Source organism: Kogia breviceps, chromosome 19, assembly GCF_026419965.1.
Source record: "Kogia breviceps isolate mKogBre1 chromosome 19, mKogBre1 haplotype 1, whole genome shotgun sequence".
NCBI classification, from domain to species: Eukaryota; Metazoa; Chordata; class Mammalia; order Artiodactyla; family Physeteridae; genus Kogia; species Kogia breviceps.
Window position 1 is genome coordinate 50,841,709 of NC_081328.1, and position 25,953 is coordinate 50,867,661.

The following is a 25,953-nucleotide window of genomic DNA, read 5'->3' on the forward strand; positions in this document are numbered from 1 at the left end:
TGTTTCCAGCCCATGCGCACGAGCCTGTGTGCATGTGCCCCAAGCAAATGTCTGTCTGTCTGTCCTCACACACAGACGTGCGCACGATTCACTTGGGCCACGTCGGCTTTGTCCCCCTCTGTATCCAGAGCCCGTTTGGTGCCTGCCAAACAGTCGGCTTTGTAGACGCTCGTCTGGGGCTGAGAGGGGACTTCCGGCGTGACCTTCATGCCCAGTGCTCACTGGCCCCTTGGCTCTCTCTGGACACCAGTGACAGCCCCACCCTCTACCCAGGACGCCCACCTTCCCCGCAGGCATCCCAGGCCCGCTCACCGGTGTCATCAGAGACGCTGGGCCGCTGGCTGCCAGTCGGCGAGCGGAGCACGTCATCGCTGTACATGAGGAAGTGTTCGTAGTCTTCTCCGCTCTGGGCGTCCACGATGGGGATGTCCGGGATGATGGGGACTGCAGGGCGGGAGCGGGTGAGCCAGGGCCCCAGCCTCGGCCTCCCGCCCGCCCCTGTCTGCCCCCCCATGCCTCCCACCCACCCACCACCCACCACTCACTGGACATGGGCCGCTTGGGCTGGGTGGCCAGGTTGATGATGGCCTCCCGCTCAGGGCCCCAGCCTGCCCCATTGCGAGCCTTGACCGTGTAGCGGTACGGCTGGGACTCCCGCAGGTTCTCAATGAGCAGCATCCGCTTCTTGGGGCTGTCCACCAGCACCTTCTTCATGGGGCCGATGGGTCCTGGGACAGGGAGAGTGCTTCAGAGGGGTCATCCAGCTTCCGGCCTGGTCCCTGCCTCTGATGCACCAGGACTGTTGCACAGCCCCTGAACTGCACCCAGGAGTTTGGGGAACGAATCAGGGAGCAAGCAACTGTTGAACCCCAGCTGCATGCCAAGCGCTGAGACCATGGGTGTGACGGGCTTAGAGAAGGCTGCATGCGGCTCATCGCTAAGTTAAGTGGCAGAGACAGACTAGACTCAAGTCGGCCCCCCCTGTCACCTTTACCAATTGGTAAAGGGTGTCTGTTTGTTTGCCCCACCGCGTGGCATGCGGGATCTTAATTCCCCAACCAGGGATCGAACTCGTGCCCCCTGCAGTGGAAGCGTGGATTCTTAACCACTGGACCACCAGGGAAGTCCCTTGATGCTGTTTGATAAGTAAACAGCTGTGCTCCAAGAATTGGGTGCTGTTGGGCTGTCAGCCGGGGGAGGTCTCTAACTGCCCTCTGTCATCTCTGTCCACCACGGGGAGAAGGGAAGGGGGCCACCCCAAAGTTGCCGATGCCCTTGGGCCTGCCTCACACATTCGTGACACAGCGGAGGCGTCAGCAGGCTAAGGCCATGGGCTGAAACCATCAGTCATTCCTGGGATTAAAGGCTGGGTCAGAAAACACTTCCTGACAGTGGTCCATGGGTGGACCAGGTGTTATAAACTCAGAATGAGCCAAGGATGTGATGCAGCTGCTGAGAAGGTTGTGCTCGGTCAGCCAGGCTAGTCTAGTAAAGGGAAAGGAGCCTGAGACCCAGAACAATCCTGCTGCCCTGTTGGGCCACCCTGGGGGTGCTAAGCCTGACTCACTTTAGGATCCACAGGTCCTATTTGGGGGTGGTAAGCTCTCCATCCCTGAGGTGGGCCAAACAGAGGTGAGAGCACAAGGAGGAGGGCCCTGCACCAGGCGAGAGGCGGGACCAAGTTCCCTCGAATAGTTTCTCATCCTGACAACTGGCAGAGGTGGTCCCTCCCCTTTCCAGGACTGGGAGAAAAATAACAGTTCTGCCAGGTGCTTTGGCCTAGGGCTGCCAGATAAAATACTGCATGAAATGTACTAGAAAAATTGTCTATTTGAAGTTCAGGGCGTCCTCTGCTTTTATTTGCTAAGTCTGTCAACTCTACTCTGGCCCTGAGAGAACCGTGTAGAATTGAGCCATTCTAGTTACCTGCGTGGGCAGGCGGCCCTGGACCTGTGACCCCTCTGCACATATATGATCTCAGGCCCTCCATCCCTACCTGCCCTGGGAGCTTCTGGGCTTGGCTTTGGAATGCAACTCAACCCAAACCTGGCCACAAACCTAACGATGCCGCAGGCAATCAGACATACATGGGCTCATCCACTGACCAGGACGCGGGGACCTCCTCCCACTCTCTGCCCCCTCCCTGGGGGCAGAAGGAGAGGTCCAGGTCCTTACGGTTGTCCTCGTTGACCAGGCCATAGCAGACCTCATAGGCTGTGATCTCGCCATTGGTCTCGGCCGGCTCAGCCCAGCTCAGCTGGGTCACGGTGGAGGAGATGACGTTGAAGGCCAGACGCCCCGGCTCGCTGGGAACTGGAGGGGGAGGGGATGCAAGAAGAGAGCTGTCAGCCGCAGAGAGGGGGCAGAGTCCTAGGGGGTCGGGGGACAGGGCTGGGCACGCTGGCGTCAGGGTAGCAGGGGGGCAGACCGGTGGGTGGACGGAAAGGCGAGGCCTCACCTTCAGGGTGAGTGCGACACGACACCGGGGAGCTGTAGGGGCCCTCGCCCTGCGCCCCGTAGGCGCACACCTTCATCTCGTAGTCGCAATACGGGTACAGGTTGGTGAGCTCCACCGAGGGCACCTTACTGTCGAGGAGGTGGGCTTCGGACTCACAGTCACCCTGGATCCAGTACTTCACCTGCCCCCGGGGCGGGGCCGGTCAGTGGGGAGCAGCTGGCAAAGCTGATCATCCCTCCACTGAGCCCTGCCCTCGCCACCCACTTTGCGCACAGACACGGAGGGACCGAGTGGCCTGCCAGGTTCACACAGCAGGGCTGGGGCAGAGCAGAGGTGTGTCTGGGCTGGTGGGGCCACAGCCCAGGAACTTGCCTCTCCCCCGGGGCACAGATGGGGGTTCTCCGATCCACGGAGGCCAAGCATGCCCTCTCCTCTCCCTCGAGGGCCCTCTGCTCCCGGGTGGCCCACCTCCCCGCTATGTGCCCAGCCTCCCCATCCACCGCCCTCATCGCCCCCCACCTTACCCGGTACCCTGTTGGCTTGCCGGGAGGGGGCAGCCAGTTGAAGTGGATCTTCCGGGACCCGGTGGCCTTGGCATTGGGGTTCTGTGGGGCACCCAGGTCACCCCGGGGGAGTGGCAGTGATGACAGAGTCTGGCCCATTAAGTTCCCGTCCAGTTCATCTGTAGTGGGTCAAGCCAGGGCAGGGCAGCCAGCTGAGACACCCCGCGGCTTTGAGGGGGGCAGGAACCCACCATCGCCACCAGGGGGCGCCAGAAGCCCAGTTAAACACCAAGGCTCCTTCCCTGCACCCCCCCTCCCAACTGAGACCTGCCAAAGGGCGTCTCTAGAGGGCTGGTGCCCCCGTTAGTAAAGCACAGGGCATCCTGCCAAACTTGGGGGGGCGGCCAGGAGGGTCTCTGGAGGGATGAGAAGGAGGAAAGAGTTTGCGCTCTCTCTCCCTTTGGCAGCCAAGGGTGTGTCCCGCGTGAGAACATCCGGCTCCTCCCAACGCTATCACTCCTGTACCCCAAACTTGCCCCAAGACTCCTCCTCCTGCCCCATCTTCTCGGCAAGCCTCCTCTCCGGGTGGGCTCACAGACCCCACTCTACAGTTCTCAGGACCCATAAGAACTGCTTCACCCCTTCTGGGAACACCTGCATTTTAGCTGGAGTTAAGACAGAAGTCAAAGGGCTAAGACCCTTCGTGGTGGGATTCACAGCCCGCAGCAGGCCAGTGGCCGCATGACCCCAGCCTCTCTGATTGAGAGTAGGGTTGCCAGATAAAGACAGCATACCTAGTTAAATTGGAATTTTAGATAAACAACAAACACTTTTGAAGGATAAGTACATCCCAAATAGTGCATGGGACATACTTATACTACAAATGTGGTTGTTACTTATCTGAGATTCCAATTTAACCGAGCGTCCTGTATTTCTACTTGCTAAGACTGTCAAGAAGCCCCCAGCCCTGCTTAATCTGACTCTAGGTTCTGCCTACCTTGGTCCCCAATGATGACAGTGGCAGACTGGGGCTGGCCCAGGCGGGCCCCAAACTTGGGGTTGCTGAGTTGGATGTAGAAGCGGCGGGTCTGGCAGCCCCGCAGGAGGGAGTCCATCTCCTGCAGCTCCAGAAGCTTCACCTGCAGCTCCTTCCAGGTCTCCCCGGGTTGGAATAGCAGTTCGCCCTCTGTGGGGATGTAGTCCTGGGAGTGGGAAGGGGTCAGGGTCAGACCAGGCCTGGGAGAATGAGTAACGGCCACACACCCCACCCCAGCCTCACAGATAATGCAGAGACCCTCACACACAGACTGTCCCACGTGGACACGGAATGGCTCATGTTTCTACAACACCTCTTGTGCATCAAGCACATTACAAATATTAGCTCGTTTACTCCTCGGGGCAGTGTGAGGTAGAGGTATTATTGTCCCCATTTTACAGATGAGGAAACTGAGGCACACAGAGGTGAAGAAACTTGCCCAAGTTCACACAGGTTCACACAGGTAGTTGTGGTGGCACCAGGATTTGAACCAAGGCACAGAGACAGGGATGCACATATGCAGGGTCCCATACAGGCAGGCACTCAGCCGGGGGAGCTGAGATTTGCAGGCCCCAGACAGGGAGGGAGGAACTGTTCCCCGCACTGGGGCTCTGAAGTCTGGATCCCACCAGCCACCAGGCCCTGCCTCCCGGGTGGGGTGCTTCCAACATCTCCAGCTCCCCCACCCCCACCCCCGCAATGCCCCAGAGCTTTCCTGAGTGCCCGTCACATGATGCCACTAGGTGGCACTGCAAACACATTCAGTTCCAGGCACTGCTAGCCAGCCCCGCTGTGCACAGAGGGACAAACTCAAACGCTACAAAAACCCAGAAAGAAAAGCAGGAGTCGCCTGCAAGACAACTGACCTGGGGGGGGATGCTTCAAAAATGTCCAGGTGACAAAAGACAAAGCCGGGGAATTATTCTAGATTAAAGGAGACTAAAGACACATGACAACAAAATGCAATGCTATACCCTTGATTGGTTCCTGGATTGGGGGGGGAAAGCTATAGAGGACATTAGTGGGACATGTGAACATGGGGGGGGATCCGAATATGGACTAATTATTAGTTATGAGGACAATGTGGCATTTCTTAAGTTAGGTAATTCTGTCGTAGTTATGTAGAGTGCCCTTGTTCTTAGCTGGCGCCTACAGAAAGGTTTAGGGTCTATATGATGTCTACAACTTACCCTGAATAGTTCAGCCAACAAAAGTAAACCAAGTAAACCAAGTCTCTCCCTTTCTGTCTACAGTTACAGAGCTATAGATACATATATATATTCTCTCCCTTTCTCTCTACAGTTACAGAGCTATAGATACATATATATATTCTCTCCCTTTCTACAGTTATAGAGCTATAGATACATATATATATTCTCTCCCTTTCTCTCTACAGTTATAGAGCTATAAATACATATATATTTACACACACACATGCATGTATACATCTATATAGAAAGAGAGAAAGAAAGCAAGGTGAATCTACATAGAGTAAGTGGGTGCTAATTTTGTTAGTCTTTCCATTTTCCTGTAGGTTGAAGCTTTTCAAAACAAAAAGTTGAGAAATAAAATGTTTTTAAAAATAGTTCAATGCCAAAGGATCTTTATAAAAGCATAACGGGATAGCCAGAACCTCTATAATATGGCATTTTCAGTGAAAAGTTACGGGCGTACAAATTCCTCTTTGGAGTTTTTATGGGGAGCACTGGAGCAGTGATGAGAACTGTTCCTACCGATAAAAAAAAGAACAGGGTGAGTGTCGGGATCTTCTGAGTGCATGTCTGCACCCACGATTGCCAAGTGGCCTGTGGGCCGGTGAGACTAGACTTTATTACGTTCTGAGGGAAGTTTTGATGTGAATGTTCTTAGTTTTAAAGTGTTGGTAATAGGTATAAACTGGATAACTAATAAGAACCTACGGTAGAGGGCTTCCCTGGTGGCGCAGTGGTTGAGAGTCCGCCTGCCGATGCAGGGGACGCGGGTTCGTGCCCCGGTCCGGGAAGATCCCACGTGCTGCGGAGCGGCTGGGCCCGTGAGCCATGGCCGCTGAGCCTGCGCGTCTGGAGCCTGTGCTCCATGACGGGAGAGGCTGCAACAGTGAGAGGCCCGCGTACCACAAAAAATAAAAATAAAAAAAATTTTTTTAATTAAAAAATATATAAAGAAAGAAAGAAAGAAAGAAAGAACCTACGGTAGAGCACAGGGAACTCTACTCAATACCCTGTAATGACCTATATGGGAACAGAATCTAACAAAGAGTGGATGTATGTATATGTATAACTGATTCACTTTGCTGTACAGCAGAAACTAACATGGCATTGTAAATCAGCTATACTCCAATAAAAATTAGTTTAAAAAAACGTTGGTAATAGGGAATTCTCTGACCATCCAGTGGTTAGGACTCTGAACTTTCACTGCCATGGGCCCGGGCTCGGGTTCGATCCCTGGGCTGGGGAATTAAGATTCCACAAGCCATGCGGCGTGGCCAAAAAAAATAAAAAATAAAATAAAAGGTTGGTAATACATTTAGAAAAACAAACAGACCTGTAAGCCAAACCAAGCACATCCACCACCTGGATTTGGCAGTTCTCCGAGACTGGGGTCCAGCGATAAAGGGGACACTGCCCTGCCACACGGCCCTCCCTGCCCTGAAGGGCTGCTCCTGTGGCACGGCTCCAGAGAGGGCCTGCCGGGCAATGACAGCCCAGGGACATGGGGTCTGTGATCCCACGTCAAGAAGCCCAGAGTCCCTGGACAGGGGTAGACGGAGGTGTCTATTTCTCTGTGGAGAGTTTGGCTGTCCTGGTGGATCCTGGGATGTTCGGAGGGGGGACATGGATGGTCCGGACATGAGGAGACCTTACCCAGGGCGTCACTGGCACTTCTGGTGCGCAAGACACCCCGGCTGCAGGGCGGCCGGGCAGGTGGACATGTCCTCGGGAGGCCGGCCAGCGGCACCACCAGCATCCAGAGACTCAGGCAGCTGCCGTGTCCTGCTCCCACCGGTAGCCCTTGGGACGTGCCCTTGACCCCGAGGTGGAGACTCACCCGGTTGCCCTGCGCTGTGCTGTCCTGCGTGCAGTAGGAGACCTGGGACTTGCCGTTGTCCAGGATACGCCGGATGATGGGGATGCGGGCCACGTGCTCCCCGCGGCTGACCAAGTACTCGGGCTGCTCAAAGGACACGATCCCGCTGGCTGCAAGGAGCCAGGCACCGGTCAGGGGTCTTGGCCCCAGTCCCTTCTCAGCCCCCGCCCTCCCTCTGGCCCAGCCCGGCCCAGACTCCAGGAGTCCGCTTGTCACCCCTCTCTGGGGAAGGACAGAGGAAGGGGCTGGAAAAGTCTTCCAGGAAAAGTTGACAAGGCTGGAACGGTGTCCAGCTAACATCTTGGAAGGGTCAGGGCAGAGAAAGGAGGCCGGGCAGGGCCAAGACCAGACATGAGAGCTGCGACTGAGAGCTGGGCCAGAGTAGGCCCAAGTCCTGGGGTCCCGGAGAGCAGGCGGGGAGGAGGGGTCAGGGACCAGAACAGACCCTCCCTCCGGGCGCCGGAAAGATGGTTATCGACAAGTCCATGTTCCCCGAGGAACTAGCAGGGAAGGCACCGTGGGTGACAGTGGTGTGATGCCTTGGTCACCGCTCTAGATAGGCTTGAGCAGAGGGAGGCCCCAGTCCCCTTCCTGCTCCTATGCCATCCTAGGGGGGCCCCACTCAGCCTCCCCAGTTCAAAGGCCATAGGGGAAGGACAAGGAGAGGGATATGCAATGGCTCCAGGAGGACATAGCGCCCTCTGGTGATTATAAGAGAAGCTGCCACACTGAGTGCCTACTACCAGGCACTGAGCCTGATACCCATTTTACAGATGGAGAAACCAAGGCTCAGAGGTTAAGTCACTTGCCTAGGCCACATGGCCAGGCCCCACTCCCACTTGGATTCGAGGAGGAACAAGGGACCCCAGAGCCCCCCTCCTGGCCCCCCTGTTCCTCCCACCCTGACCGACCTTGCTCCTTGACGATGGTGATGTTGACCAGGCGGCGGCCGAGGGTGGCAGTGCCCACGGGCACGTCGATGGCCTCCACCAGCAGCTGCTTCTCGTCATCGTCCTCAGGCCGGATGAAGAGAGGCACCCGCACGTCCACCAGCTCCACGCCCTCCTGGAACTCCACCATGCCCCGGGCGTCTGGGCGGGTGGTGGGGAGCCGTCAGATGGGGGTCAGGGGGCCGCACAGGGGTGGGAGGTGAGAGGGAGGGGCACAGGGGGCCTGCCCACCTACCCTGGTCTGCAGTGAGGGTGTAGTAGCCAGGGGCCACCTTGAGCTCATGGAAGGCCCCCTGCTGCACATGCTTCTCCGTCAGCTTCAGCAGGGCCTGCTTGGCCGAGCGGGGTGCCATCAGCGCCGTGTCCACAATGGTGTGGCCCAGCCTGGGGGCGGGGTTGGGTGGGGAGGCGTCAGGCTGGCCAGGAGGCTGGCACTTGTCCCGCCCCGCCTACCTGTCCTCTTCTCTCCATCAGGGGACAAGATTGCAGGCAGCAAAAAGCAGTCAGCAGAACCAGACAGTCCTAGAGGCCCACGCTGGTCCCACCACCTCACCCGGCAGCCTCAGCACCCTCATCTGTGAAATGAGGCTACTACTCCCACCCGCCTCACCAAGAAGGGCTGGTGAAGGGTAAAGGCCCTGAAGCCAGAATGCCTGGGGTCAAATCCTGGCTCTATATCTTAACAGCTAGGTAACCTTGGGCAAGTTACTGAAGCTCTCTGATTCTCAGTTTCCTCAACTATAAAATGGGAATAGCAACGGTACCTACTTGGATAAGGTAACCACACACGTGAAGCCCTTAGGACAAGGCCTGGCCCGTCGTAAGCACTCAAAATGCTGGTCTAAATGGTTCTTACTGAAGGTGATGTGCTCAGTGAGAGCTGTATTCTGTTTCTGCGCAGTTCTATCCTCTCTGAATGCTGTTCCCACCCCCCACTCTTCCCCTGGGGGTGCTGAGACTCGGGGTAGGAACTGGGAAGGAGGTGTGTCACCCACTGGACCATCTTCTTGGCACCCAGCGGTGCCTCCAGGATCAAGGCCTTTGGCATCGCAGGAGGGCTGCAGCTGGGCACCGGGCTATCCCGGGTACTCGGTAGGGGGCTATCGCCGGCACGAGGGCAAGGACTGGGTCTGCTTGGTTCCCCGTGGTTTTCCTGTTCTAGTACCGGGGCTGGCTTTTGGTGAGGGCTTCATACTGATATTTGCTCAATGAAGGTCCTACCCAAGGACAGACACAGACAGCCCTCCTTTCCAGTGGGGTGGAGGTGGAGATGGAGATGGAGATGGAGATGGAGATGGAGATGGAGATGGAGATGGAGATGGAGGTGGAGGTGGAGGTGGAGGTGGAGGTGGAGGTGGGGGTGGGGGTGGGGGTGGGGGCAGAGGGGGCAGGTACTTGGGGCTGGTACTACCCCACCTGTGTGTCTTCGACTCACTTTTTCCCGGCATTGGGCTGCTGCCTGTGGAGGACAAAGTGGGGAACGTGAGCCAGGTGGTCCCTGGGGTGGAGGCACGATCTGCCTGGGGGAGATCCCCTGGCATTGGCTATACAGGCAGCACCCTCACCCAGCCCCGGGCACCCAGGACCCACCGGAACTTGGTCTGCTGGAGCTTCTGCGCGCCCGTGATATGCCTGTACACCTCGTTCAGCTGCCAGGCAAGGGAGGGCTGTGAGGCTCGGGCCCTGGGGGAGCCTCTCCACCCAGAGCCATCCAGGCCCAGAGGACCTCTCGGGCTTGGCAGGGGGCGTGGCCATGGGCACGCACATTGCCTCTACCCTTCTGGAAGCATGTACAGGGAACAGATCCCAGGATGATCCCAGGCCAGGCACATGTCCAAGGAGGCCCTTCTTTCCTGCCCGGAAAAATCCAGGTTCCCCAGCTGCTTCCCTCCGCTCTCCCGCCACCTGGCTCACACCCAGCCCGGAGATGCCAGCCGCCTGGGACCGGCTTCTCTGGCCCTTACGTTCTCCTCCACTTCCTGGCGCAGCTGGCCACATTCTCGGGTGCCAGGCTTCAGTAGGTTCTCGGTGCAAAGGCGGGAAAGGCGCAGGGACAGCCCGTAGGGCGCTAGGGGCAGGCAGGGAGGGGTGTCATCAGCCCCCCGCACAGTGGGCACCGCAGAAGCCCCATCCAGGAGCCATGCTTGGATAGGGGAGCACCTGAGGCTTATAGCACCGTCAGGGAGGACAGAAGGCAGCCAGGCCTGTGCCTGCACCCAGTACCCAGAGAAAATAGGAATGGTGTGATCCCAGACCCGGGAGCAGCGGTGAACATGCCCCGGTCCCGAGGGCAGCACCAAGGCCTGAGGTGCCCAGCCCTGGGCCTCACCCAGCTCCGTGGGGTTGATGCCGGCAGCATGGGAGGCAAAGCCAGGCCGCTGCACGTTGTTGGTGATCTTCCAGCGGACCATGTCACGCCCCTTGAGGTTCCCGCTGCGCAGCATGGGTGTGTCCAGGTGATCCGAGGCCATCAGGTTCTCGCGCAGCATGTAGTGGTCTTCCTTGAAGCCCACCATGTGGCCTGCGGGACAGGGTCCTCTCACTGGGCCGCTCCCTAGACCTTCCCCACCACACCCCTGCAGGTGGGACCCCGGGGCCTCCCGCCTCCGTTCCACACTCGGCCCCGGCTTCCCCTCCACCCCAACTGGAAGAAAGAGCGGGCAGAAGCCCACCACCCCTGCTGATGCTGGCCCGTACCTCGGTTGCAGCATGGGAGGAGGGCCAGGCAGGCCTAGGAGACAAGGTGGGTGAGGATGAGAGCTGAGACAGCCACCCCAGCCTAGGTAAGCCCCTCTGCCACCACCTGCCACCCACGCCAACGGTCCAGAGGGGGCAAAGGTGCCTTCCCAGACACCAGGACATCCAGGCAGCTGCAGGGGTCTAGGTGTGTGGCACACGAGGTGGGTACAGAGGGCGATGGGGGCAGAGGGTTCCCCAAATTTGTGCCAGGGGACCCTGGTCCTGCTGTATACTCTGGAAAGTAAAGGTTCTGTGATCAAACCCATTTGGGAAGCACGGAATTCCTTCCCCTCGCCGTTTCACTACTCATACAACTAGATCCAAGGCTCTGAGAAGTCCTGCAGAGAAGAAATCGCTTTCTCAAATGTGTCTGATCACAGAACTCTTTTTCGCTGTAACACACACTAATATCCCACAACACGGGGGGCTCTGCTTCCCGCAGTTCAGTATCCCGTGCCATGCCATCCTCCATGTTTTCCTGTCTCCTGTCTTTCCTCCCCAGTAGACTGTCAGCTCCCGGTGGGCAGAGCCCTTCCTTCCCTGGTAGCTCTCATGACCCTTTGCAGGCGGCTGACCCCCGGGCAGGGGCTCCCAGGTGTCCGGCCACCGAGGCTGGGCACAGTGAGAGGCTGGGGCGGGGAGGACACCAGGGCTGGGCAGGACACGTGGGTTCGCTTGGCCTCTGCTACCCACAGGGGCCCCGGGGGCGGGGGGAGGCGCGGGGGAGACGCTGGGGGAGCCCGCACCTTGCAGCAGGCGCAGTACTTCCAGCAAAGCGGCAGCAGCAGTGCCAGGAACAACAGGAGGAAGATAAGCAACGGAATGAGCCACCAGAAGGTGCCGGGAGGACAGTCTAGGGAGGAAGGAGGAGGAAGAGGAGGGGGTCGGCGCCATTTCCCCCGCCGGGGTCTGGCAGGCCACCCACACCCCCGCGGCCGGGCCTCCAGCTCACCCTTCCTCCGCTGCACCAGGACGGTGCTGTTGGGCCCGGGGGCGCCATCACCCTCCACGGTGTAACTGTAGGTACAGTCGTCATCCTCGTCCCGGAAGGAACAGTACTCCACCACCTCCTCCGCTGCCCCCACAGACAGTCAGCAGGGCACCCAACCCCACCCCGGAGCACCTCAGGGCCTGGTGAGGTGGCCGCTCCTCACCATGGCCCTACTCTGGGGCCCACCCCGCCCATCACAGGGTGGGAGGCACCTCCAAGTTCCCGGCAAACTGTGCACACAGATGGGGCAAGGCGGGGGCTGCCCTCCGGAAGCGTCAGAGGCTGCAAATCTGTGCCCGCCCTGGGCATCATTCAGGAGCTGGGCTTCTACAACATTTTTCTTTCTTTTTTTTTGGCCACATGTGGGATCATAGTTCCCCGACCAGGGATCGAACCCACGCCCCCTGCAGCGGGAGTGCGGAGTCTTAACCACTGGCCCGCCAGGGAAGTCCCTTCTAGAACATTTCTCTGACCTAGAGGAAAGGAGGCTGTGTGCCCCCACGGCCCAATTATGTGCCTTTGCCGTGTTCATGGGCCTACCCAGCTCTTTGCCCCCTGCCCAAGCCAGAAGCCATCTCCCCAGGTCTGGGTGCCCTGGCCAGACTGTGTGTCCCCTACCTGGGTCTGCGTGACCTGTCTGGGTTCTGTGACCACTCCCAGGTCTGGAACTCCTCTTTCTGGACTGCATCTCCTCAGTTTGGATTATGAGCCCCCTACCCAGCTCTACAGCCCTGCCCAGAGGAGAGACACCACCTACCCCAGCGGAAGCCCCCCTGCCTCGTCCTCTTTCCCTGCCCCATACCTTTCTTAAGCTCATCCACCATCTTGACCTTGAAGCTGCACTCCTTACACGTGTGCCCCTTCTTTTCACCGGTGCCCCACGCCTGGCACTGCACACAGGAGCGCAGGTCCTCACAGAGGCCCAGGCGGATCTGGGTGGGCGAAGAGGGCCAGACGGGCACTGTGTTGGGCGGCGGCCGCTGCCAGGCCCTCTCCCACCATGTCACACCCTTGGGCAGGTCCTCTGGCACCAGGCTCAGCCCCTCTTGTCCGTCTTGCCCTGTGCCTGGGGTCCCCACGCCCATACCCAGTGAATCTGGCCTCACCGCTGAGTAGTTGATTTCGCAGATGGTGTCCGTGTAGAGCGACTGTTGGTTGCAGTGGCAGCGGCCACACTCGCAGTAGCCACGCCCGTTACAGATACCCTGAGTCAAGGGGAGGCACCAGTGAGCCAGCTGTGCCCCCACCCCTGCCTGAGAGGGAGGGTGGTCCTGATTGGGGCCCCCTCCACCGCCCCCCACTGTCTGCCTCATGCCCAGGCCTACCCCTTTGCTGTCGATGCAGGTGGCATTGCTGAGAGGACAGTCACAGCTCAAGCCTGTCCAGCCAGGCTCACACACACACTGGCCCATGGAGCAGCGTCCCCGGTCTGCAGAGGAGGGGAGGGGAGACGAGAGGCACACTTGCACCCGCAGTCCAGGCTGCCCACTGGCTGGAGCTGCCTTAGGAGCTAGGATGTCTCCAGCCAGGGCCAGAGCCATCTCTTCGTCGCTTTCTTGGAACTCCCTTCTCTCCATTTCTCCTGCTCTATTGTGCCCTTCTACCTTCCACTCTGCAGCTGGGGTGATCACCCCAAAACACAAACCCAATCATGTGTCTCCCTGTTTAAGAACCTCTAATGAGTCCTGGCCAATGCAATGAGGTACGAAAAAGAAATAAAACATAAGTTTTGGAAAGTAAGAGATGAAAAACAGTCATCATCTGCAGGTATCAGAAACATGTCACAAAATAGCAAGAATCTAGAAATAAGTTATTAGATTTCATAAGTGAGTTTAGCAAGGTGGCTGGATACAAGGTTAACATATAAAGAGTTAGAAAATGAAATTAAAAGCACCAGTGAGGACTTCCCAGGTGGCGCAGTGGTTAAGAATCCGCCTGCCAATGCAGGTTTGAGCCCTGGTCCAGGAAGATCCCACATGCTGCAGAGCAACTAAGCCCGTGTGCCACAACTACTGAGCCTGCGCTCTAGAGCCCACGAGCCACAACTACTGAGCCTGCATGCCACAACTACTGAAGCCCACGTGCCTAGAGCCCGTGCTCCGCAACAAGAGAAGCCACTGCAATGAGAAGCCTGCGCGCCGCAACGAAGAGCAGCCCCCGCTCACCGCAACTAGAGGAAGCTCGTGCACAGCAATGAAATCCCAATGCAGCCAAAAATAAATAAATTTATTTTAAAAAAAAAACAAACACCAGAAAAGAAACACACCAGTGACTCCATTTTGCCCAAAGGATGAAGTCCAATATCCTTACTAGAACAGGGGTTGATTAACTACAGCCTGTGGGCCAAATCCAGCTCACTACCTGCTTTTGCAAAAGTGTTATTGGAACAGAGCCACACTCGTTTGCCTATGTATTGCCTATAGCTGCTTTCTGCTACAACGGCAGAGCTTGGTAGTTGTGACGGAGACCATATAGCTTACAAAGCTGAAAATATTTAATGTATAGCCTTTTAAGAATAAGCTTGGACTAGACTAAAACTAGACCCATCCTGGACTGGAACCCAAGCCCCTTGCACTCTGCCTCCTTCCTGGCTGCATCTCCCTCCCCTTCTGTCTCAGCTTGGCCTGTGCCAAATGTCTGCCTTTCTCCAGATGTCTTGGGTTCTCCTTTCATTTCTCTGAGCACACCCTGGGCTGGGCTGGTGAAGAGAAGAAATGGCAGACAAAAGCAAGAATGGAGGAAAGGGTAGAAAAGTAGGGTCTTGACCCCCCGTGGCAAGTATACAGTTGGGGCTTAATAAGTATTTGGTGAGTGGAGTTTCATTCATTCTCCTCCATTTACCCATTCAGTACTTCCATGTGGCCCCTGTGGGTTCTGTGACCCCTGCCCAGCTCTGGAAGCCCTGGCCAGCCTATGTGCCCATGGCCTGGGCCCACACTATGTAAGACCCTGTGGGGTCTACAGAGGATGTATTACTCCAGGCCCTGTCTGCTAGAGATGTAGCATCTTCTGAGAGAGGGAAGATCGCCATGCCACATACCACCGATCACTGAGGTTGAGCTGGGTGGTACCCACTCTAGTGGGATGGGAGAGTAGAGAAGGGGGTGGGCACGGGCCAGAGGTCCTCAGGGGGACATTCCACAATGGGGATTTCATGCTGGCAGGGGCCTTGGGCATCAAGTTTGTGGAGGAGGAGAGAGGTCCAGGTTGGGGCTGGACTTGGGAGAGGCACTCAGGGAATCTGGAGGAGGGCTGGGCCTGAACATGGGGGTCCCGACTCCCAGCGAGGCTCTCCCAACATGGGTTCTGATGGCAGAGCCAGAGGCGGGGGGCAAGAGCTGGACGCCCAGGCCACCCTCTCGGCTCCACCCTAGCTGGGCCAGTAGCTCACCATTGCAGAGGAACCCGGAGGCGCGGGGGCACTGGAAGTTGTCATATTCGCAGAATTCACCCTCATAGCGGCCTTCGCCATAGCACACGCAGTGGCCACACTGGCACTCGCCCTGCCCCGAGCACAGCCTGTCCTCACCCTCCCGGTGGCAGGGCGCCAGGTCGCTCAGGGAGCCAGTGGAGCAGTTACAGGTCTTGCCGCTCCTGCGGGAGAAGCCAGTCACTTCCGCAAGGCGCAGCAGGAAGCCTTTCACCATCCCATTTTACAGATGAGGAAACTGAGGCTCTAAGTGGGCCCCTGTGGGTCTGAGTTACGTAGACAGCTGGGGCTGAGCTGAGACTCAAACCTCAGTCCCCTGAGACCCTCCCGCTGTCCCTTCCTCAAGTCATGACAAACTTATTCAATGTCTTGGAGCTTGAAAAGCCCTTACTCTTACTAACATTCTCTTATGACTCCCTTCTGCTCAGGTAATAGATGCCCATGGCTCAGATACTAAAGGTCCAAAAGGGATGGAGGGTAAAGTACGTCTCCCTCCTGTGTCCGACCCACAACGTCCTAATGGCCACCACTGCCCTGATTCTTACACGTCTTTCCAGAGGTAATCCTATATCTCCATATATTTCTTTTCTTTTTTTTTTTTTTTTTTTTTTTTTTGGCTACGCCACGCAGCTTGCAGGATCTTAGTTCCCCGACCAGGGATGGAACCCAGAGCCCCAGCAGTGAGACCGCTGAGTCCTAACCACTGGACTACCAGGGAATTCCCATATCCATGAATTTCAAAGTACTTTGAACTGAATCCACCTGCCACCTAGACATACCCCTTTCCTAGCCCTTTCTATGACCAGCTGCCAACCCACCCTCAGCAGCCTAGATGGTGTGCCCAGCCCCTTCTCTGGGAGCTGCTGGCATCCTGGGTGCTGGCTTCACCCTCCCACACTCACCAGCCCTCATTGCACACACAGTGTCCGCACATGAAGTCCCCGTTGAAGCTGCAGTGAGATGACCGCTCCTCTTTTTGCTGGAATGAAATCATGGTGGGGTGGCTGAGGGGGTGAGGGACACTGGACGCTGCCCCTCAGGGCACCCCGAAAGGGAGTTGTGGCCACAGGATGCTCTGCTGTGTTACTCAGGGCCCTGGGGTGGTCGGCTTAGCCTCTTCCTCCCTCCGCGACCTGGTGGGGCCGCATCGTACCAGCTCACAGGAGCACACGTCACAGATGATGTCCACGTCCATCTTGAGGCCATTGGAGAAGGAGGGCTTCAGATGGATGTTGCCCTTCTGGTCCGCTTCTGGCAACTGGCACACGTGAGTCCCGTCCAAGTCCTCGATAGCCCGCAGCTTCACTTGGTATGTGCCCTGCAGGGACCCCACCATCAGACAAGGCAGGCCTGGACAGACCACCAGGGGGCAGTTGCACCTGAAGTCTCTAGGCCCTCAAGCTCCAGGGGTGTGCCTGGCCCCCGACACCCAGCTCCCTGCCCGCCCTTCCGCAGGGCTGCGAACTTGCTCCCTCCAGGCACAGCCAGGGTAACAATAGCACCAACAGTAACCAGGGTTGCTTTGGGCCCATTCACTCATCTGAGCAACCCTGAGCTCCAAGCTGATTGGTCTCCACTTTACAGGTGAGGACAAGCCAAGGGGTTGATCCAGAGAGCTTCAAACCCAGATCTGACTCCGGAGGCCATGCTCTGGACCTCTGTTCAGGTAGACCCCGCCCCGCAGGGCGCTGTGCCCGTCCTCCCCTGCCCCGGGACCCCCACGGAGGCGTACCACTTCCCCGCGCCGGATGAGAAAGGACCCAGAGTTGGTCTTCTGGAACATGCTGGAGGTGACCTCTGTCCGCAGGCCTCGGGGGCTTTCCAGAGCCCGGATGTCCAGGTTGGAGCGGATGCGCTAAAAGAGAGCAGGCGATCAATGGCCTGGGGGTACCCCGGGCTCACCCACCCTGGCCTGGCCTGTCTGTGCTGCACTCCCACCTACCCATGGAGGCCTGGGGTGCTGGCGGGGGGCGGGGGTCAGGGGAGGAGAGCCTGCAGGAACCTGGGGCCGGGGCCAGGCCCAGGGGGCACTCCTCAAGGACTGCAGAAGACCCTTCCCCCCTCCTATCCTATTCCCCAGTCCTCTGCCATCCAGCCTTCTCTCCAGCCCCGCCCCAGAAAGGCTCAGACTGCAGAGCCCTCACGTTGAAGGCCTCCTGCAGCAGATCCACGATGTTGGAGGAGTCCTCCTGCAGCACCCCCAGAGAAGAGACAGGAAAATACGAGGACAGCTTCTGCGGGAGAAAACGCCAGGCCGGGGCTCAGCCTCGAGACGTACACCTTTGGGGTTCACTCACTCGGCAGATGCGGGAAGCTAAGGCCTGGCGCCTGCTATGCGTTCCAGAGCCTGTGCTCTTAGCCCCCACCTGCTTGGGAGGGGGGCTGGGCAACGGGCACGTGGGCTCCTCTTCCCACCAGGGCCCATCCCAAGCTCGGGGAAGGAAGGGGGGAAGGCATATGGGAGTGTCTGAGAAGTTCCACGGACCCTCCCGCCCGCCCGCGTCCTGCCCAGCGAGGCCCCGGCCCCCGCACCTCGTAGTAACTATAGGAGTAGTTGGTGACCGCGAAAATGGGGATGATATTGTGCTGGCCGAGCAGGCGCACCAAGGTGGGCACTGACGGGTAGTCCTGTGTCCCGTACTGGGTGTAGGTGCCCGTGGCGTCCAGGTGGCACTCCTCGTCGTTGCGCCTCATGATACCAGCGAGCACGTTGGCGCCGTCCGCCTCGTAGTGGAAGGCCGACTCGGTAGAGAACACCAGCAAGTGGGTGCTGTCGGGGCGCCAGCCGATGTCCCTCTGGGGAGAGCGAGGAGGGGTGCCCGTGGAGCAGGGGACACTCATCACAGCGTCATACACAGTGACAGCGAAAGCACGTCCCAACACGGGGCTCAGCGAGGACACAGGATTAACAGCCTGACGCCCCATGGATGACGCACGTGACAGCACGTGAGTGGTGACGGGGGGAAAAGCAGAAACCAGCAGCGGCAAGTGGGAAACAGAAGCAGCGGCTGTGCCCACAGGGGGCACCACACAAGAGGTGAACCAGGTTCATCCAGCTGTCCCCACAAGGTCTTAACCACTCCGCGAGAAAATCTCAACTGCGGAGAAAAACGTACACCATGCAGGATTCAACGGAAGAGTTAAAATAGGTACAGCAAGCAGCACGTGGCGATCTGGTTGAGAAATACATGGGATGATTTTGAAAACCATGTATTACAAGAGACAATGTCTGCGATAGCATTAGGTGAAAATAAAAAAGCAAGTTTCAGAACTATTCGTACACTGATTCCAACTATATAAAATAAGGAAAAGGGAGCAAAGTATGCTGGCGAGGTATCAGTGGCTGGATGGTGGTGAAATTATGGGCAATTTCTGTTCTTTGTTTTCCAAATTGGCTGTCATATGGATACGTTATTTTCATTTTTATTTCTTATTTTTTAATTTTGTTTTATTTTTTGGCCACGCCATGTGGCTTGAGAGACCTTAGTTCCCCGACCAGGGATGGAACCTGGGCTCCAGGCAGTGAACGTGCTGAATCCTTAACCACTGGACTGCCAGGGAATTTTCTTTTTTGTCTGTGGATACATTATTATTATTATTTTTTTTTTTGCGGTATGCGGGCCCCTCACTGTTGCGGCCTCTCCCATCGCGGAGCACAGGCTGCGGACGCGCAGGCTCAGCGGCCATGGCTCACGGGCCCAGCCGCTCCGCGGCATGTGGGATCCTCCCGGACCAGGGCACGAACCCGTGTCTCCTGCATCGGCAGGCGGATTCTCAACCACTGCGCCACCAGGGAAGCCCGATACATTATTTTTTTAATGAAAAAACTGATGTGCACATAAAAAGAAGTGCCTTCTTCCAGCACAGTTGGAGACGGATATTAACAGGGAGATTGGGTGGGAGGCTGGCCTCAGGGCACCGAAGATTCCAGAACCCCAAGACTCATGTCCGTCTCACTGGCCAATACAAAACCAGGCTGTGACTGCTCAGGCCCTGATACCTCTAAACTTGCATTGGAATTGAGGGTCCCCCAGTGGGTCTGAGCTTGTCTTAGGGGATGGGGGCCCCAGCCTGGTACCAGGGCAGGCCAGTGGGCAGCTCACGCCCTTACGGAAAAGCACAGCCGGGTCTAGGCCGGCAGGACCTGCCCCGGCACTCACGGTGCACACGGCCGTCTGCAGGATGGCATCGAAACCTCCTTCGGGGGCATCCAGGTTGCCTGAGATCCGCTCTCCCTTTAGCTTGTTCCAGAACTCCTCCACATCGTCCGTCAGGCTGATGACGTTTTTGAAGGAGAAGGGGGGTTCGCTGTTGGGCCAGGGCTCCTTCAGCCTGGGTGGAGGTGGGAAGGAGAGAGTCAGGGAGGGAGAAAGTCAGGGGAGAAGACGCCCGCAACCCCTGCCTACCCTCTCTAGGGACCGCCCCCTTGGCTCATTTCAACCTGAAGACTTCGAAGTGCTTGGGTGGAGAGGGCGTGGGCCACCTGGCCAGGACCCCTGCCCACTCAGTCACTCACTTCTCGGGCCTCATGTCTGTCTGAGGGACGCTGACTTTGTCCACGAACTTGCCAAATCCAATCATGTAGTCGCTGGTGAGCTGATTCAGGACCTGGGCTGGGCATCAACGAAAGCAAAGAGGGGGCAGCTGGCCCCAAGAACCCCACATCAACACAGGGGCCGGTGGCTGGCCGTCTGCAGAGCTGGGAATTAACCTCAGCCTCACGGCAGCTGGTGCCCTCCGTGTCAGCACCAGAGGAGGGACTTCCCCGGTGGTCCAGTGGTTAGGACTCTGGGCTTCCACTGCAGGGGGCGCGGGTTTAATCCCTGGTCGGGGCACTGAGATCCCGCAAGCCATGAGGCACAGCACATCCAAAAAAACAACAAGGACCAGAGGGCTCTGGTCGCCACCCGGCTAGGACCTTCTCTGCTCTCCCGAGTGGTTACTGGGGTCTGCACAGGACCCGCCTCTGAGAATGGGGGGAAGGAGTTCTTGGGGAGCTCAGATGTCCCGTCCTTCCTTGAGGAGTGGGTGCAGCTAGCCTGAGCCCTGGCCTCCTGAGCAGGTGCCCAGCCACCTGGGGCAGGCCACCCTCCCCATGCCCTGCCCTGTTGTCTTCCACGCCGTACCCAGATCCTGCCCCAACTTCTTGAGGCTGTCCAGATCATCAGACATGGAGTTGGAGAAGTCCATGAGGATGTACAGGTCCATGGGGCTCTCCAGGGGCTCAAACACCTGCAGCTCAAAGCGCCGCTCCTCTCCCGGCCGCAGCCGCACCCGCAGCCCCTGGGGGGACACCTGGCTGCGGCGCAGGGTGGTGTCGATCTGCGTCTCCTGCGTCCAGGGGAGGGGGACACCTGGCTGGAGGGTCTCTCCAGATCTGATGGAGATACCTCTCAGCTCAGCCAGGGGACATGATAGCCTCCCACAAACAGCCAGCCTTGAGCTTGGAGGGCCCAGCTCCCCCGACCCCCACCCTGGGCACCTCTGTGATCTCGAAGCTGCTCTCTGTGACCACCATGCTCTCCTGCCGGCAGCCCGCAGCCCGCAGCTCTGCCCGGGTGTTGCAGCGCCGTTCCTCAAACATCTGGCCGGAAGGAGATGGAGTCAGGAGGGCCAGTGCCCTTCCCCCGGCTGTCCTAACCCTGGATTTATCCTGCCCCCCACCACCCCGATTTTCCTGACCTTTGCCTATTCTCCCACGACCGCCTGGCCTGAGGCTGGGCTGAGGGCGGGGCAGGTGTGGGCCAGAGCCCAGGCGTGGGGTGTAGCAGGGTGGGGTGTGGCAGGGTGGGAAGGTGGCCCAGGCTGGGCCCCAGCAGCATCACACCTCGTCCGTGCAGTAGGCACAGTCCTTGTCCACGCGGATGCACTCGGTGCAGCTCTTCACCTGGGCCTTCTTGCAGCGGTTGGCTGGGGAGCAGAGATGGGCGTGCCCACTGAGATGCGCCTCGCCCACTGCCAAGCCCTTCCCTTTCGCATCCTCATTTGAAAGAGGTGGGGATTCTCTCCCGATTTACAGAGGGGGAAATGGAGGCCAGCACGGACGTGGTCAGTCCCAGGTAGCACAGCTAGAAACCCGCAGAGCCAGGTCTCAAACCTGGACTCTCCACTCAAGTCTGGAGGCAAGGATGGTGGGGGCTGAGACCGAGGCGCTGGCCCATTTGCTGGCGGGGACACCCTAACCACCCCCTTCACCTGCTCCTCCAGGGTAAAAGGGATTCTGTCTTGTTTATCACTGTGCCCCCAGTGCCTAGCCCAAGCCCCGCACACAGTGAGTTGTTAGTAAATGAATGAGGTAAAACTCCAGTTTCTCCAAAGGTTGGGATCCCCTTTGGTTTCGTTCAGTTAAAATCACAGTAAGGACCTATTATGTGCACTCGTGGGTGGTCTCCTGGGCTCCAGGCAACGGTGCAGGTCAATGTTTAGAAAGGGCTCCGGTGAGGGCGGGGAAGCCCTGACTTGCAGCATTTGCCAATTTCCGGGGTGTAAATGTTCCCACCATGTTCTATTTCAAGCTATCAGCATGACCTCCACTGACAGGCAAAATTTCATCAGTACGAGCCGGCTCCAGCCCTTTGCCGAAGACAGACACTCACAGGGCGGGTGATGATCACCTTTCTCTCCTCCAAATTCCTCTAAAACTCTTCCACTCAGCTTTCCAAGACTCAGTACATCCTGCGAGTGCGTCCATTCTGAGTGGACGTCTTCTCCCTCCTCCGGACCAAGTCTCCTTCCTCCCCTGGGTGTTCTTAGGCCGTACGGCTCAGGCTCATGGCTCCCCAGGCTTCAAAGTGGGTGGTGGTTGTCGGTTGAATGGCCAAGTGAATGTCTGGGTAAGACACTCCATGAGAGCCCCCCACACACACACACTTAAGGGCAGTGCCTTGGAAGTTGAGCCCCCCCCCAGAGAGAGGTGTTGCACGGGCGTGTCCGACTCACCCATGTCCCCGGGGAAGCTGACGCTCAGCAGGGCTGCCAGCAGCAGCCTGGTCCACCAGCTGGGATGCGGCCCTGCCATCCTCTTCCTCCTGTACAACAGCAACAATCGACATACCACGCCTGACAGCCCTGGCCCATGTGTCAGCTCACTGGGTCCCTGTCTAAGCCCCATCGTTCCCATTGCACAGATGTAGAAACTGAGGCTCTACAGAACTTTAGTGATGTTCCAAGGCCACCTGGCCTGCAAGTGGCAGGGCCCAGGGCCCCTGACTCCTTTTTTCCACTGCCCTCTTCCTTGTCGTCTCTGGAGTGGCCAGATGCCCTGCAGGCCTATGCCCTGCCCAGGGAGGCCCCCACCCTCTCACCACTGAGGACTCTGGGCTCTGAGCCTGTCCCAATGCCAGGTCTCTTGTGCTGATCTCCCCGAGGGCAGAACAGGGCTTATTCTGCCTTTGCCTTTCAGAACCCAGTGGCCTGGGTCAGGCTTGGCAGGGACTGGGCCACCCTAGAGGGTCTTGGCTCCACTTTCCTGTCCCCTCTCTGTCCTGGCCCACTTGCCTCTTGGTGAGAGGGTGCAGCCGGGAGGAAGGGGGCCCCTCCCAATATCTGGGGCCTGGGGAAGGAAGGAGGAGGCTTGTTGCACGCAGCTAAGTTCTGCAATGGCTGCCTGTCCCATCAGAGGAAGGGTCTCCACCCTACTCCCCACCTCTGCCTGCCCCAGAGTTGAGTTTGCGGGGCCCCTGAGCAGATCACCCATTCAAAAATTAGCCTGGAGCTGGATTACAAGGCCCTCCTGCCCACTCACACACACACACATTACCAGCTGCTCCAGGAGACCCAGCTGCCTTTGGCTCACCATTAAACCATCTCAACTCACTAGAGACCTTCGGGGCAGGCACTGGCATCCCTGAGGCCTTTTAAAAGATGGGTATGCGGACTTCCCTGGTGGCACAGTGGATAAGACTCCGCGCTCCCAAGGCAGGGGGCCCGGGTTCGACCTCTGGTCAGGGAACTAGATCCCACACGCATGCCGCAACTAAGGAGCCCACGTGCCGCAACTAAGACCGGGTGCAACTAATATTTAAAAAAAGAAAAAAAAAGATGGGTATGTACAGCAAGAAACTAATACAACATTATAAAGCAACTATACTACAATAATTAATAACAAGCAAACAAAAAAATAAAAGATGGGTAGCCTGCTGCTGAAGAGAAGGGGCTGGCCATAGCCACCAGGCCTGCAGAGTTGACGTTAGGACCCCCTCCTCTTTCTCTAGAGCTAGTCACCCAGCATCCCAAGACTATGCCATGCCTACTGGGCCTCCCTCCTTGGATCTTTGCTCAGTCCTTGGCTTGTGTGGCAGGGGCAGCCCCAGGCTCTGGGAGACTGAGGCCCCCATAGGGCTGGGGCGAGCCGGGGTGGGGGGGACGTTGCAGGAAGGCATTGCCTCTGTCGCTCCAAGGCAGGTGGCTCCCAGGAGGCACTAGCAGCTCCAACACATCGCAGGCAGAGCCTGCTGGGAAGGAGCCACCCTCTAAGAGGGGCCTGGGGTAAGGGAGCCCTGAGCCAGCCAAGGAGGCGCTTCCTGGGGAAAATGACTTTCCTGCAGCCTTGGGGCGTAGGCACCACACCCACACACTACACAATATAGGCTGCTTACCCAGGCCTCCCGGGGGCACCATTACACACGCAGGTACAGACACTGGAGGGCCCAGCCCAGCTCTTACTCACCCTCCTGTGCCCCCAGGCTGGGCACACACTGGGCAAGTGCCCAGCACTTCATGTACATAATTGCTGTTTAATCTGTACCGGAACCAGTGGGGCTGATTGCATTGTCCCCATATCCCACGTGAGACCCGGGCAGCGCACACCCCCACTTAACCTTCACTTTATACTAGGAGGCTCTAAAATGGCAGCTGGGGGCTAGTTATGCACTCAGGAGTGTTATGTTTGACTCAACTTGTGTTTAAAAAGTTTTTTGGGGGCTTCCCTGGTGGCGCAGTGGTTGAGAGTCCGCCTGCCGATGCAGGGGACGCGGGTTCGTGCCCCGGTCCGGGAGGATCCCACGTGCCGCGGAGCGGCTGGGCCCGTGAGCCGTGGCCGCTGAGCCTGTGTGTCCGGAGCCTGTGCTCAGCTTGTGGGATCTTAGTTCCCCGACCAGGGACTGAACCCCGGGCCCCCGGCAGTGAAAGCGCCGAGTCCTAACCATTGGACAGCCAAGGAAAATCCCTAAAAAGTTTTAAAAGTAGTTGCTGGTGTTAAAAATCATAAGGTTTCACATAAAAGTTAGGATTGTGGGCTTATTGGAAGAGGGGGCTAGCCGTGGCGGGCTGGCCAGAGCCCTCGGGAAACGTACCTCCAGGCCACTCTGGGTCCCCAGGCTGCAAGGGCCTTTTTATGTACCACCCGGGTCCCCGGAAGTATGTGATTGCCACCCAGCGTTATCACATAGTGGCACACCCAGGCCTTGCAGGCACAGGGACATGCGTATTTTTGGACACACACTGTGACCCACATGAACAGAGGCTCAGCGCTCTCCCCACACCCGCCCTCCCTCCCATCCATGGGAGCCCTGTTGCACGTGCGCACCCGCCCTCCAGGGTCCTCTCCCTTCCTGCCTTCCTGGCCCTCCTGCTGCTCTATTGCCCACAGAAATCAAGGCCAAGGAGACAGGCACTCCTTCCCTGCTGTCCCTCTTGCTCTCCTCTCCCCACTCAGCCCCCAGGATGGGCCCCTCAGTCTCCACTTCCAGCTCCTTCTGAGGCAGCACCAGCCACGCCCACCCTTGGGTTCAGGGTGTGGCAAGGCCGTGGGGGAGAAGCAGAAGCCCAGCCGCTACCTTCTGGGAGCCATCTAGAGCCCCCACCCCTACAACCAGAGCCCCCCCCCCGGGGGCTAAGGGGGTGGGAAAGGGGGCTGGCTCTGGAGGAGTTTACAGTGGTGGACACAGCCTCCAGGGGTGTTGGATGAGGGTCAGGAGAGCTTCCTGGAGGAAGGGTGTCCTGAGCTGACTTTGGGAGGAGGGCCAAGAGAAGAGGAGAGTCAGGGACTCCCCAGACCCCAGATGGACTGCGGCACCACACAGCCAAGCCGGGAGGGCCTCTGCCTCTAGGTGGCTGCTTCTTTTTGAACCCCAGAGGGGCCCAGCCCAGTAGGCCTTCCAGCCGCTGCCTGGCCCCTGCCCACTTCTCCCTCATATCCACCCAAGGGCCGGGCCGCCAGCCTTTAGGAAGGGAAGAGCCGGGGAAACAAAAGCCACCTGGCCCACCAATCAGCTCCCCGCGGGTCTGCCCAGTTGGGGTGCGCACTCACTTTCTTCTTCTCCCCTCGGAGGTCCCTGAATGGGCCCCCAGCCCCGGCGGCCCGAGGCACTGCAGGGGCGTGCGGAGGGACTGCCTTCCCGCGCCGCTCCTGGGCCCCGGCCGCCCGCCGCGGTCCGAGGATGGACCTACCTTGGGGCTGACTCGCGCCCTCCTCGCGCTGGGCTCCGCTCGGCGGCTCCGGATGCGGTGCGCGGGCGAGCCGGGACGGTCCGGAGGGCGGGCTGCAGGGAGGGCGGGCGGCGGCGGGGAGGGGACCGCTTTATGGGCTGGGCGGCAGGTAGGAAGGAGGAGCTGATGAGTCAGGCAGACCGCATTCCTGCGCGCGGCGCGCACCTGTCGGGGCAGGAGCCGGGCGCTGCCGCCTCCGGACCGCCCCCCGGAAAAGGCTGCGGCTCCCGCGCAGCCCGGCCCCGCGCCCCGACCCAGAGCGGCGGGGGCGGGGAGGAGCCACCCCCCTCTCTCCGATCCGGCCCCGGGAGCGGCGCCTCCCCTCCCCAAC

The 25,953-nt window shown here is 58.6% G+C and overlaps 1 protein-coding gene across 9 annotated transcripts in view; it reads right to left on the minus strand.

Moving 5' to 3' along the window:
- ITGB4 (integrin subunit beta 4) overlaps nucleotides 1–25,953 on the minus strand; it is a 31,282-nt gene that overhangs the window by 4,638 nt on the left and 691 nt on the right. For 6 of the 9 annotated variants that reach the window (XM_067020573.1, XM_067020571.1, XM_067020567.1 and 3 more), the window contains exons 2-33: nucleotides 25,584–25,720; nucleotides 22,134–22,222; nucleotides 21,022–21,104; nucleotides 20,677–20,778; nucleotides 20,321–20,525; nucleotides 19,711–19,807; nucleotides 19,355–19,526; nucleotides 17,727–17,990; nucleotides 17,339–17,428; nucleotides 16,927–17,049; nucleotides 16,348–16,512; nucleotides 16,097–16,173; nucleotides 15,156–15,358; nucleotides 13,090–13,193; nucleotides 12,871–12,969; nucleotides 12,567–12,696; nucleotides 11,726–11,848; nucleotides 11,520–11,626; nucleotides 10,732–10,765; nucleotides 10,364–10,555; nucleotides 9,999–10,102; nucleotides 9,625–9,683; nucleotides 9,470–9,493; nucleotides 8,270–8,418; nucleotides 7,996–8,175; nucleotides 7,046–7,194; nucleotides 3,959–4,163; nucleotides 2,983–3,140; nucleotides 2,459–2,639; nucleotides 2,176–2,313; nucleotides 546–728; nucleotides 313–444 (exon numbers count right to left, since the gene is read on the minus strand). In XM_067020573.1, the coding sequence (XP_066876674.1) occupies nucleotides 313–444; nucleotides 546–728; nucleotides 2,176–2,313; nucleotides 2,459–2,639; nucleotides 2,983–3,140; nucleotides 3,959–4,163; nucleotides 7,046–7,194; nucleotides 7,996–8,175; nucleotides 8,270–8,418; nucleotides 9,470–9,493; nucleotides 9,625–9,683; nucleotides 9,999–10,102; nucleotides 10,364–10,555; nucleotides 10,732–10,765; nucleotides 11,520–11,626; nucleotides 11,726–11,848; nucleotides 12,567–12,696; nucleotides 12,871–12,969; nucleotides 13,090–13,193; nucleotides 15,156–15,358; nucleotides 16,097–16,173; nucleotides 16,348–16,512; nucleotides 16,927–17,049; nucleotides 17,339–17,428; nucleotides 17,727–17,990; nucleotides 19,355–19,526; nucleotides 19,711–19,807; nucleotides 20,321–20,525; nucleotides 20,677–20,778; nucleotides 21,022–21,104; nucleotides 22,134–22,212 (4,111 nt within the window). In that variant the 5' untranslated portion in view covers nucleotides 22,213–22,222; nucleotides 25,584–25,720. Of the gene's footprint in view, nucleotides 1–312; nucleotides 445–545; nucleotides 729–2,175; nucleotides 2,314–2,458; nucleotides 2,640–2,982; nucleotides 3,141–3,958; nucleotides 4,164–7,045; nucleotides 7,195–7,995; nucleotides 8,176–8,269; nucleotides 8,419–9,469; nucleotides 9,494–9,624; nucleotides 9,684–9,998; nucleotides 10,103–10,363; nucleotides 10,556–10,731; nucleotides 10,766–11,519; nucleotides 11,627–11,725; nucleotides 11,849–12,566; nucleotides 12,697–12,870; nucleotides 12,970–13,089; nucleotides 13,194–15,155; nucleotides 15,359–16,096; nucleotides 16,174–16,347; nucleotides 16,513–16,926; nucleotides 17,050–17,338; nucleotides 17,429–17,726; nucleotides 17,991–19,354; nucleotides 19,527–19,710; nucleotides 19,808–20,320; nucleotides 20,526–20,676; nucleotides 20,779–21,021; nucleotides 21,105–22,133; nucleotides 22,223–25,583; nucleotides 25,898–25,953 lie in introns of those variants that run through there. The other 3 variants (XM_067020570.1, XM_067020569.1, XM_067020566.1) reach the window with 1 other exon arrangement.